Raw genomic sequence first — 12,102 nt, forward strand, 5'->3', positions numbered from 1 at the left:
CACTGTCGTCGTCCATCTCTCTTTCCCACCAATTGCATCTCTCTTCCTTGCAGCATCACTCTCACTAATTTCCGCCGATTTTCAGATCTGAATTTTGTTGTTTGTTGATTTTCCAAAAAATTAAAATTAAATCAGAATTAATGATGTTTGGAGAACATGTGTTGTTGTTATTTTTCTTGAACTTGTAATTGCTAACCCAACCCATATCCTTCACCAAGATCAAAGGAATGAACACGTGAGAGGTAGAGACCAGGAAGGAGAGGGATGAAGGAGTTGATTATGTTAGGGTTGTTGTTGGTGGTGGTGGTTATGGAGGAGGTGGAGGAAGAGTTTGAATTGGAGGAACTGTGGAGATAATGATTATTTTTTTTTTTTTGATTTAGGGATTTGAGATGAAAGTTGCTTCCTGAGATTTGATATGAAAGTTGTTTTTTGGAAGGAAAAAAATTGTGGGATTTGAGATGAAGATTTTTTTATTTTTTTTTATTTTAAATAACAATGATTTGGAATAATTATTATAATAATAAAAATAAATAAAAATTCTAAGAAAATCCACATATGCATGCCACATCATAAAAAAAAAAGATTTCATGTCTAGTTGGCGAATTAGGGGGCTAATTGAATGAATCTTTATATTACAGGGGGTAATCACAATTTTTTTTTTGCAGGGGGTAATGCAAAATTCGCCCATTTTGCAGGGGGTAAAACCCTATTTACCCTTTAATTTATCCATCTAATTCAGATATATATTGGCAAGCAATTAACTTCAAGATACAAGAAATAGAATAAGCAGGCCGCTTGTAACCAAAAAAATTAAATAAGCATGCTGCATTACTGCCTAGGAAGAAATTAATTTAAATAAACAAAACAAAACATAGCCTAATGTTAGGAAGAAACGAGACAAGAGAAGAAAAAATTAGTAAGAAAGAAGAAAAATGTTTATGAACACACATACAGGTAAAAAAAAAAATAACAAAAAAGATAATTTAATCAATAAGGACAGTTTTGGGAATTTAATATAAAATTGAGGATAATTTTGTAAATGTAATAAAAATACAAATATCTCACCTCCCTTCCCCTCCCCTCCAAATCCCTCCCGTTTGGGGGGAGCAGCAAAAATTGACTATTGGAGGAATTTTGCTCCCCTCCTCACCCCTTCCCTCCCCTCCTAAAAATTGAACCAAACACAAATACTTAAAATTATTACCTCTCATCACCTCATCTCCATTTACTTCGAATCAAACTGACCCTAATTGTGCATATCATTTTTTTTTCTTGTTAAATGTAAGAAAACAAATGATGATCATTAAATATTTCAAACTTAACAAAAAAAACCAAAACAGTTGCATGCTATAATGTTATACACAAGTTACAACATGCTATTGTCAATATGGGAATGTCACATTAAGAAAGCAATACTACAAGTACTTCAGGTTGTCATTTCTCTATTAATAAACAAAACTACATCTAGAGATAAACTATGTGAAGCAGAAACAACTATGCATCGGCAGAAGCAGCTTCAGGATGGTAATGTAGCATCTCATTCCACATCATTTCTCTAATCATATGTTCACCCCAATTTTCATTTATGTTAAGATCGATAGGGACTCGAGCGGGAGGGTTACACCTCGAATCATATAAACCAGTCATATATGGATGTTGGAGTGCTTCTAAGGCCGTGATTCTTTCGGTTGGATCAAACACAAGCATTTTTTGCAACAAATCTATAGCTAATGTATCTGCTTGTGGGAATAGCTGGGAGAAATGTATCCCCCTTGTATAGGGAAGTGATTTGATAAACCATTTCGCTTTTGGACTATCAATAAACTCGAGATCAGACTCAGGTGGGGTCCCAATAACACTTACAATTAGTTTCAATTGGTTCAGGCAATCAGTTCCGGGGAAGATTGGCTTTCTACTAAGAATCTCAGCAAAAATGCATCCTACTGACCACATATCAATGGAGGTTCCGTAATAGTCACAACATAATAGAAGCTCAGGAGCACGATACCAGCGCGTAACAACATACTCTGTCATAAACTCGCCATCAAGTCCATTGGTTCGGGCCAACCCGAAGTCACATATCTTCAAATCACAATTGCTATTGACAAGCAAATTACCAGGCTTCAGGTCTCGGTGAAGAATGTTTGCAGAGTGGAGGTATTTCAGACCTCGGAGTAGCTAAAATAAGAGTTTATGATTAGTAACAATATATGGATAAATAAATGAAACAAAATTTGAAATTCACCAACTACTTTATACTAGTAGATTATAATTTCTATTATCAATGATGATCAACATAATACTCAAAAAAATGCAAGCAATATGCATGACAATTGTAGTTCATCTCGTAACAGGTTCTTCTGAACCTTTTCACAAAAACTTGATTATTTTAACCAATGCTAAGCTTACATCAATTTCGTGTAGTTACTGATTGCACGTATACACGTAGTCAGAGGATATGAGATTTGACTCCTCTAAAGTGAGCAATTCGCATGTGTAAAGTAAGTAATCTTTTAAAGGTAAATATTATAGGTACATCATAAAAAATCATGAGTTTGTTCAAATAACAACCATTGATTCTCACTTTTTCTCACTTTACACATTACTTACTTTAGAGGGTCTAAATCTGAGGACCGTCCAACACTCCAATGCAATTGGATAGTCCAAACGATAAGCAAAGTTTAATTCTCTTTAAAAACTAAAACTTAAGGATCCTCTAATTGCGTAAATGTGTGTAATCCATGAATGAATTATACTTCGAACAACTATACCATAAAGGTTTATAATGAAAAATAAAGAATTGAAAATATCATAACAAGACTAATTAGTACCTGAAACAAGAAATATTTGCAATGATCATTGGAAAGTGGGTGAGATGACTTGATAATCTGATCAAGATCTGTGTCCATGAGTTCATAAACCAAGTAAACATCCTTAAAACTTGTTCTTTGTACCGGCATCATAATATCTTTCAAAGCAATCACATTCTCGTGTCGAATATGTCGAAGTAGCATCAACTCCCTCAGAGTTCTCACTGAATCAACACAATTATCAAATATATTGCTAATCTTCTTAATTGCAACTTTCTCATTAGTATCCTTATTGATGGACGAACACACCACACCATATGATCCTCTACCAATAGGCTTGATTGGAACATACTTCATATCAATCTCAAACAATGTTTTCCATATTGTATAATAATGTTTTCCCTTTGGCTTAATTTTGTAGGGGGGTTTGACTGAAGTTGCCATTTTTCCTGCAAATTGGCATCACCACAATAAACGAACATAAAAATTGATTGAGAAAGAGTGTATTATTGGTACTTTATATTGCCATATAAGAGAAGATTGGAATCAATTCTTACTTGTTATTTTTTAAATCTAGGTTATGATCTTTTGATGTCACTATTTTTATTAAACTTTTTCTCTCCAAACCCATATTTTTGGATAAACTTCTTTCTTTAAATATTAAAAAAATTATAATTTTAGACCTTAGCTCAGCTCGATGGACAATGTTGATATTATTCGACTAAACACCGTCAGTCCGTCACCCGGATTCAAAATTAGAATCTTGCAGTTGTGTGTATAAATTTCAGTGGTATTTGACAATTCCTCTATGAACAAAAAGAAATTAATTATATCTTTCCTACTAATTAAGGTCATCAAAACACATTTCAACAATGAAGAAACCAAATCAAATTGATGCTAAAAGAGTTAGAAAAGCATTCATACCACAAAATTCAGCTTTCACCAAAGAATCTTTAAATTATCCCTGTTGCCTCAAGACACCAAAAGCAAATCCGAAGATCAAAATCCCCCAATTTGATGCAGCTTCAAGACTTCGAGTAAAAGCTCTGCAATATGCAAATATTCCACCATTTGGTCAATTATATACAGTATAAAATAGATTGGATAAGTATTGTATTGGACTCAAATTCTGTAAAAAAAACAAAAAAGTAGTATGAATTCAAATCTAATCTTGTTACCGAAAAATAATCTAACTTATCAATAACTAACAATAAAATGTATCAAATCTAATCTTATAAAATTACATTATTTAAAATTAGAAAGAAAAAAAAAAAAAAAAAAGAGGACGTGGCATAGATCATTATATCCAAAGGTCTTAAAACCTTAATCATATTCACAAACAAATATAGCATATCCTTATACCTAGGCATAGAATAAACTAGAAAAATTGAATAAATGGGCATTTTAACACAACCCACACGGCACTGTTGTTAGGCTATTTGGTACTACTACGTATGATTATTTGTTGAGTTGAGTTTACTTTGCTTTACACACAAGAGAATGCAAAAAACGACAGATTTTGTATTTGGCCTTAGGAAAATGAGAACTATGTTATCTAAGTTTTGTACTGCTTTTATCTTTATCATGTTAATAACTTTAACCCACTTTTTCAAAAAAACATAACTTCAACCCATCATCACAAACCAATTTGGTTCATGCATTGATTCTTCATTTTCAAAAGTAATGTTTTTACTTTGATTAATTTAGGCACATTTTCCTCTAAAACCAATATTATTTTTTAACATATTTTTGACTCCAATGTATTGTATCAACCTGTAACAATTTCTTGAGCTTAGCAGAGAGTGAAAAAACCCATCTCCCTCAGTTGGTATTTATAGTTTTTTAATAAACTGATGATGAGGATTAATCAAGGGCAAAGTCTATGGTGAAAAACTTCACCAAATACACAAATGTGGCCCTGCAAACAATTTGTGAAAATACAATTTTCAACGGTAAAAACATATATAAATTAATATAAAATTTTATTTATTTGTGTAAACTATATTTTTTATAAGCTAAAAATAAATTAATTTGAATGGGTCCTTAAAAGGAAATAAAATTTTAGAGGTTATGTGGGCTCGATGACCCATCATTGCAAAGCCCAATTTGAGAATTCTAATTCTTTGGAGATCCATCATAAAAAAGAGTTTTACTTTTTGCGCCCCTTGAAATTTCTCGGTCACTCCTTGAAAATGTCCAAACTAACCCTCTCGCTTTCTAGGATGTGAGCACTTTTCACACTCTAAGTAGCGAGTCAAAATATGTTATACTCAAACTCAACGTATGCGCCCCCCATGAATGAAAAAAATATGAAAAAAGGCGTTCGCATTCTAGAAATCGAACTATAAAATATTGTCACTTGCTATGTAGAGTGCAAACATTGCTCGCTTCTGCTATTTAGATTGCGAACTCAGTTTACACTTAACTAGTGTACCTTGTAGAATTGTGGCCACTATCTCATATCACATTTTAATTTGTCACTGGAGCGGTTGTGACATTATCGACCAATCACACAAATCGTAAATATAGTTATATTGAATTGTTACTTCATTATCAACTAAGTTTACATTTATACTTGCAATAGGCATATACCAAGGCTACAATAGTTGATAAGTTTGACAGAAAATATAAAATTATGTGAACGAACGGTTCACACTTTAACTTGCGAATTGTGTTTTATTCAAAGTTATTTCATGGGATATAAGAGAAGGGTGAAGAGAACAAAAAAAAAGTTGATTTTTATAAGGTTCTCTTTCTAGAAAAGGAACTCAGTTTGTAGTTTGCTATCTAGAAATCGAACTCTTTTTTCCCCAATTTTTGCTATTTACACACTCGCTTTATAAGTAACGAGAGGAGTAAGTATTGAATATCAAGGGGCGCACATGTATAACGGGTGTCTTTTTGGTTAAATTTGCTTTTATCCAATTAGATTGGTGTAGATAGAAGGAGTCCATCAAATTATTTTCTCTCAATTTTTAATTGATTTGGTTTAATTAGTTTTGGCCATGATTGGTCTCTAGTTTATTTCAATAGGTATTTTAAATAAACAAATAAATATTAAGTGTAGTATTTATTTATTTTTGTCAAGTTGTCTAATGACTAGAAAATCCACCTTAAAGGTGAATAAGTGAAGTGTCCCGGGTTTGAACCCGAACTCCTGCACATATAGTATGATGTCTTTACCAACTGAGTTAAATTTACGGGAACAGTGTAGTATTTATTCTTGTAAGTTTAATATATAATATGTGGATCATTGGTTCACACAAAATTAAATTTATTTTTAAGAGAAAGAGTTTGCTACAATAGTTTACTAGTATTGATTCTTTTAAGTGTCGTCTTTATGTTGCATTGTCCTAGTTCACCTACCTAAAAACAAATAATTGTTGCATTTTTACGAATTTTTTAAAATTGCCCTTGTTAGGAAAAAAAATCATACCACCCCAACCTTTTTTTTTTTAAAAAATAAATACATAACAGTCTTATGTTGTAGGACGCCCTCTTCGCAGTGGTGCATACATTGGAGGGTTGCGGGTCTTCCTAATGGTGAGTCCACCGCTCCCGTTTTCTTCGTTTTTGTTGTCTTCTTTAAGGGTTAGGGCTAGGGTTGCGCGTTTTTCCTATGATGCGTCCACTGCTACCATTTTTAAAAATAAAAAAAAATTGTCTGGGTTAGAGGGATTTAAGGATTTAGGGTTATTGGAATTAAAAAAAAAGAAGAACTTTTTTAATTCAAAAAAATTGTTTCTAAAATGAATGCATTTACAACTTTCTAGGTAAAATTATATCTGATACTTAATTGAGTGTACATTATTTCAAAAACATTTCAACAATAGTAATAAAGTAAGTTTAGCAAAATTATTATATTTTTCAGACTTTGTCAAACATGAAAAATTGAGATAAAAATTGAGACAAATCTTTTACTATGCATAACTTATTTTCATTATTGAATCAATAAGTTTCATCATTAGGCTTATATTTTACATCATATCTTATTTGATCTAATGATAAATTTGTATATCATAAACTTGGTTTTCAACGCCCTGACCTGATTCTCAGGAAAGGGGGGTTGGTAATTCAGTGTTTAGCCTTGCGATAAGTAAAATCTGACCAATAATTATTTCTACTATGAATCGAACTCGGGTTATACCATAAATTTGCTTTATTTATCTTTTAACAACATCATTGCATTTTTTAATTTTTTTACAAAAATCTTAAACCAGGTTAATTTTAAAATAGAAGAGGGTACTAGTAGTACCGTAGAAAACGTGATTGGTATTTAAGTTAAGAAGTGAAGATATTTTCGAAGCATTGACAGTAGAAGAGAAGGTGATGATGTAGAAAACAAAAGAGACACTTGGTGCTATTTTTGTCTGGTTGTCTTCCTAATAATTGTAAGACACAGTTATGGACAGCGAGCTGCATCACATGGCCGCACTACTCCACCAATCCATTTTCCCTTTCTTAAATTACAAAATGGATGGATGTATTATAGAGGACAAATTCACACCAATATTTCCTTTTTGAAGTAAGAAATTTAGTTTATTTCTTGACAAAAAAAGAATAGTTTATTTTGTAATCCACTGGATTTAAGTATAAACAAAAATAACTAGTACATCAGTTTAAGTGCATGTTATATACTACTACAGTATCTTTCACATGATATTTTTTTTTTAATTTGTACAATGAGAAAAATTAAAAGAAACAAAAGAAATTATCTAGAAAATAAAGTCTCATTATCAACGATCAGTAGAAGAAGGTTCATTTCAGCCGGCGATAAAATAGACCTCAAAGTTTCTAGCTCCGAACTTAGCTAAGTAATGTGAAGATACATTTTCCTCTCAAAGGATGTGAACTTACTTTGACTTAATTCACTTATTCCATCTCATGTTTGGTGGTTGAGATACAACTAGTAAAAAGTTTAGAGAGAATTTCAATAGAAAAAATTCATTCACCATAAAAACAGGTTAAATCAGGTAGTATTATCTATATATAGACTCGTGGTCATTGAACAGTATTATTCCACTTTTATTTTGCCATATTGAAGAAAAATTCGGCAGGTTCTTTCCAAAAGTAAAAAGTAGGAGAAAAATAATCTTACTACTCCCTGAAGTCCTTTTTATAAGGAACAATTTGAAAAAAAAAATTGGTCATTTTTATAAGAAACAATTATTAAATTTATTGTTACAATTCCATTTATACCCTTATTAAATTATATCAAATTAATTCATTCCAAAGTTATGCATTAATTAGAGTGACATATTCCCTATATTACAATAGATACAAATTACAATAGACAAGGATAAATTAATACACCAAGGTTAGTTTTGGAATAGATCGTAAAATTTTAGAATTTTTAATAAGAAATAGAAGGTTCCTTGGTCTGTGTATTTTTTCCAAATTGTTTCGTATAAAAAGGACCGGAGGGAGTAATAACCAATAAGAGAAATGACCAAAAATAGCCTAACCCTCTACTCTCTGTTTTTTTTTTTTTTTTTACAGCAATTCTGTGTGACACACAATTTTTTCTGTCTATAGAAATATATTGATAATAATTGCGAGATTTTAAATTAATTCTTTATAAATGTGTTTAATTAGCAAATATTAACATTATCAATTGAACTATATTTTATATAAACGTGAATTCTCTTCAGTGCAGTTTTTACTACGGGAAATCCAGTCCAAATATCTACCATTCATTTTTTAACTATATAAAAAAAAAATCAAAATTGCAGTGTTAATTAAATACTTGCACAATTTTATTTAGAATAAAATACAAATTAGATTAATTTAGACAAAAATATATAATAATAACGGATTATCTCAAAAAATGAATAATTTGGTTAGATCAGATCTCATTCATATAACCGTAATAAAGACATTAGAATCAATAGGTTAAATAAATTCTTTTTGGAATAAATTGTTCCAGAAAATTCAAGTTTAATTCTTAATAAAAATAAGGAAAATGTTAACGAGTACTTGCGCGACACTGGTTAAAGTAATTAAAGATAATAAAATTATCTTGGAACTTCTGCGGTCAATATCTTAAGAGTCTAGATTTTAGTTTATTCAATACATACTTTTTCTTTTCTTTCCATTTTTAGTTCATTAACTAGTATTCTCTCCGAACATAATTATACATTATTTTTTCAATGAACCTAAAAAATGATTTTTCTTTATAATTGTGTTCGGAAAGGGAAGTACTCCGGAATTAATAGTTAGTATGACTCTAAAAATAATTATTGATCAACATTTATTTATCTTACAATCAAACTTAAGATTAGTGTGACCTCATAAACTAAACTAGAGTGTTAATGAAGAAAAAAAATGTCATACGGTGGTGGGACAGTGAGTGCGGTGATGATTGGGGAAGAGAAGGGTCGATCAATGCTAGGCTGGCAACCAAACGGTCCAGCGAAACACAGCCCCCCGGATTCTAAATCCTTATCAAATCCCCCTTTTGACAATAAAATATCCTACACCTCATCCCACGCTACACTACCATGTACACGCATTTGATGTGATATTTCAGACACACACCTCACTCGTTACTACTAGTAACCCACTCACTACTACACCCAAACCCTTCTCATTTCTCATCTTTCATTTCTCACTCTTCTAACTACCTTTTCTTCTCCCTCTTCTCCATAACTTTCAAAATTTCCAAATCTAGATCGGAAAATCCAAAATGAGAGAAATCATCAGCATTCACATCGGTCAGGCCGGTATTCAAGTCGGTAACTCCTGCTGGGAGCTTTACTGTCTTGAACATGGCATTCAGCCTGACGGCATGATGCCTAGGTCCGTTAACGTTCCGTTTCGTTCATTCCTCTCTCTTCGTTTTTTAACCTAATTTATGAATTATTGATTTGATTCGATTCGATTTTGTGATTACAGTGATACATCGGTTGGAGTTGCACACGATGCATTCAACACTTTCTTCAGCGAAACTGGTTCTGGCAAACACGTTCCTCGTGCAGTTTTCGTCGATCTCGAACCTACCGTTATCGATGAAGTTAGGTCTGGTACCTACCGTCAACTTTTCCACCCTGAACAACTCATCTCCGGCAAGGAAGACGCCGCTAACAATTTCGCTAGAGGACATTACACTGGTTTGTGTTACCGATTCTTTTAATTAACCTAACCCTAATTTATGTTTTCTTGATTTTTATTGATTTTTTTTTTCGTGTTTTTGTGGTTTAGTTGGAAAGGAAATTGTAGATCTGTGTTTGGATCGTGTTAGAAAGTTGGCCGATAATTGTACCGGTCTTCAAGGTTTTTTGGTGTTCAATGCTGTTGGTGGTGGAACCGGTTCTGGTTTGGGTTCTCTTTTGTTGGAACGTCTTTCTGTTGATTATGGAAAGAAATCCAAACTTGGATTCACCATCTACCCTTCACCTCAGGTATAACAATCTTCTAACTAAGTTTTTTGATTAAATCTGAGATTAATTACATTTCATTTCTGAATATTGTAAAGAATTGTAGTTAAATGTTATTGTTTAGATTACATTACATTTCTGAATCTGTATATATGGTGTTGTTTACTTGTTTCTTTTGTTTGGTATTGAATTGTTGTTTTTGGATCCAGGTTTCTACTGCTGTTGTGGAACCATATAACAGTGTTCTGTCGACGCATTCACTCCTTGAGCACACTGATGTGGCTGTGCTCTTGGATAATGAGGCGATCTACGACATTTGTAGGAGATCTCTTGATATTGAAAGGCCTACTTACACAAACTTGAACAGGTTGATATCACAGATTATATCATCCCTCACTACCTCATTGAGGTTTGATGGTGCTATTAATGTTGATATTACTGAGTTCCAGACCAATCTTGTGCCTTATCCTCGGATCCACTTTATGCTTTCATCATATGCACCTGTTATCTCTGCTGCTAAGGCTTACCATGAGCAACTATCTGTGCCTGAAATCACCAATGCCGTGTTTGAGCCTGCTAGTATGATGGCTAAGTGTGATCCAAGGCATGGAAAATACATGGCTTGTTGTTTGATGTACCGTGGTGATGTTGTTCCAAAGGATGTCAATGCTGCCGTTGGCACCATCAAAACAAAAAGGACTGTTCAGTTTGTTGACTGGTAACCCCTCTTTTCTTTAACTAATTGTAAAAAAGCTGTGTTTTCTAGCATTGCATGGTTTGATTTGTTTAGAATAGCAGAGCATATTTAGAAGGGTGTATAATTTGGAAGATAGTGTAATATGTCAAGAGGTTTGAAACCTATCTAACTAATAAAAATGATTCTAAAGTTAATTAAAGATGGTAACTCATTAGCAATAATACACTTACTCCAACTTAAATCTGGTTTGTGTAACTAATTCCATTTTCTAGACACATTTTTATACTTTGTGCTGTATATGGTGGTAATATCTAATGTGGTTCTTGTTATAATGCATGACAGGTGCCCAACTGGATTCAAATGTGGTATCAACTATCAGCCTCCTTCAGTTGTGCCTGGTGGTGACCTTGCTAAGGTGCAAAGAGCTGTTTGTATGATCAGTAACAACACTGCTGTTGCTGAGGTCTTCTCCCGCATTGACCACAAGTTTGATCTTATGTATGCCAAGAGGGCCTTTGTCCACTGGTATGTCGGTGAAGGTATGGAAGAAGGGGAGTTCTCTGAAGCCCGTGAAGATCTTGCTGCTCTTGAGAAAGATTATGAAGAGGTTGGTGCTGAGGGAGCCGAAGATGATGAGGAAGGAGAGGATTATTGATCTCCTATTATATAAGTGGAAGATGTTTTTTCTTACAGTTGATTGTTTCATGCAAAAGAGGGTAATGCTTTGTTACATTGCCCTCCACCCGTATTGTTCTTTTATTTCCTGTGTGATATTGTTCCATCATTCAAACTTGTGAAATGGTCATCAGTATGCATCTAATTTTTGTTGTAGGATCTGTTATTTCCAACGAACTATGCATTTATAATTGTTAATGTCAAATGTTCATTATCTTTTATTCAAACCTCTGGTTTCTACAACATTTTCGTTTTGATTATCACAATATCAATGTGCAGTCGAGTCTCTGATTTTATTTTTTAAACAACTCATTCTGGAAACCAATGTGGTTAAAATTCAGTGGTTTATGTTTTGTCGTTTTGATAGCCAGGATAGTCAGCAAAAGCCTGATGAATCCAACATTGAATTTACTGCCTCGTGCAGAATGTGTACCTAAGCATTTCTTCAATCTTTTTTTATTGTTTGCTTGTTCATGTTTTGTTTTTTAGTTTTTGGTTCTTGAGAAATTAGTTCGGTACAACTGTGAGTACTTATTGACGC

At 32.8% G+C, this 12,102-nt stretch overlaps 2 protein-coding genes across 2 annotated transcripts; one reads left to right on the forward strand and one right to left on the reverse strand.

Annotated features, from left to right (window-relative positions):
- Positions 1-1,265: 1,265 nt before the first annotated feature.
- Positions 1,266-4,027, reverse strand: LOC123914150 (mitogen-activated protein kinase 7-like). Its single transcript, XM_045965168.1, has 3 exons — positions 3,738-4,027; positions 2,835-3,262; positions 1,266-2,181 (listed from the first exon to the last, which is right to left on the reverse strand). The coding sequence occupies exons 2-3, from the start codon at positions 3,255-3,257 to the stop codon at positions 1,498-1,500; spliced, it is 1,107 nt and encodes a 368-aa protein (XP_045821124.1). The 5' UTR covers positions 3,258-3,262; positions 3,738-4,027; the 3' UTR covers positions 1,266-1,497.
- A 5,076-nt stretch (positions 4,028-9,103) lies between these two features.
- LOC123914153 (tubulin alpha-5 chain) lies at positions 9,104-11,788 on the forward strand. The gene is made up of 5 exons (XM_045965171.1): positions 9,104-9,611; positions 9,708-9,922; positions 10,014-10,213; positions 10,399-10,907; positions 11,229-11,788. The coding sequence occupies exons 1-5, from the start codon at positions 9,499-9,501 to the stop codon at positions 11,539-11,541; spliced, it is 1,350 nt and encodes a 449-aa protein (XP_045821127.1). The 5' UTR covers positions 9,104-9,498; the 3' UTR covers positions 11,542-11,788.
- The last annotated feature ends 314 nt before the right edge of the window (positions 11,789-12,102 follow it).

This window comes from Trifolium pratense, linkage group LG3, assembly GCF_020283565.1.
Source record: "Trifolium pratense cultivar HEN17-A07 linkage group LG3, ARS_RC_1.1, whole genome shotgun sequence".
Lineage (NCBI taxonomy): Eukaryota > Viridiplantae > Streptophyta > Magnoliopsida > Fabales > Fabaceae > Trifolium > Trifolium pratense.

Bases quoted from the DNA above. Each gene is read 5' to 3' on its own strand.
- LOC123914153 (XM_045965171.1), top strand. From the start codon at position 9,499: ATGAGAGAAATCATCAGCATTCACATCGGTCAGGCCGGTATTCAAGTC. The intron at 10,214-10,398 runs GTATAACAATCT...TTTTGGATCCAG, and splicing joins CCATCTACCCTTCACCTCAG to GTTTCTACTGCTGTTGTGGA. The intron at 10,908-11,228 runs GTAACCCCTCTT...AATGCATGACAG, and splicing joins ACTGTTCAGTTTGTTGACTG to GTGCCCAACTGGATTCAAAT.
- LOC123914150 (XM_045965168.1), bottom strand. From the start codon at position 3,257: ATGGCAACTTCAGTCAAACCCCCCTACAAAATTAAGCCAAAGGGAAAA. The intron at 2,182-2,834 runs GTACTAATTAGT...CTCTTATTTTAG, and splicing joins GCAAATATTTCTTGTTTCAG to CTACTCCGAGGTCTGAAATA.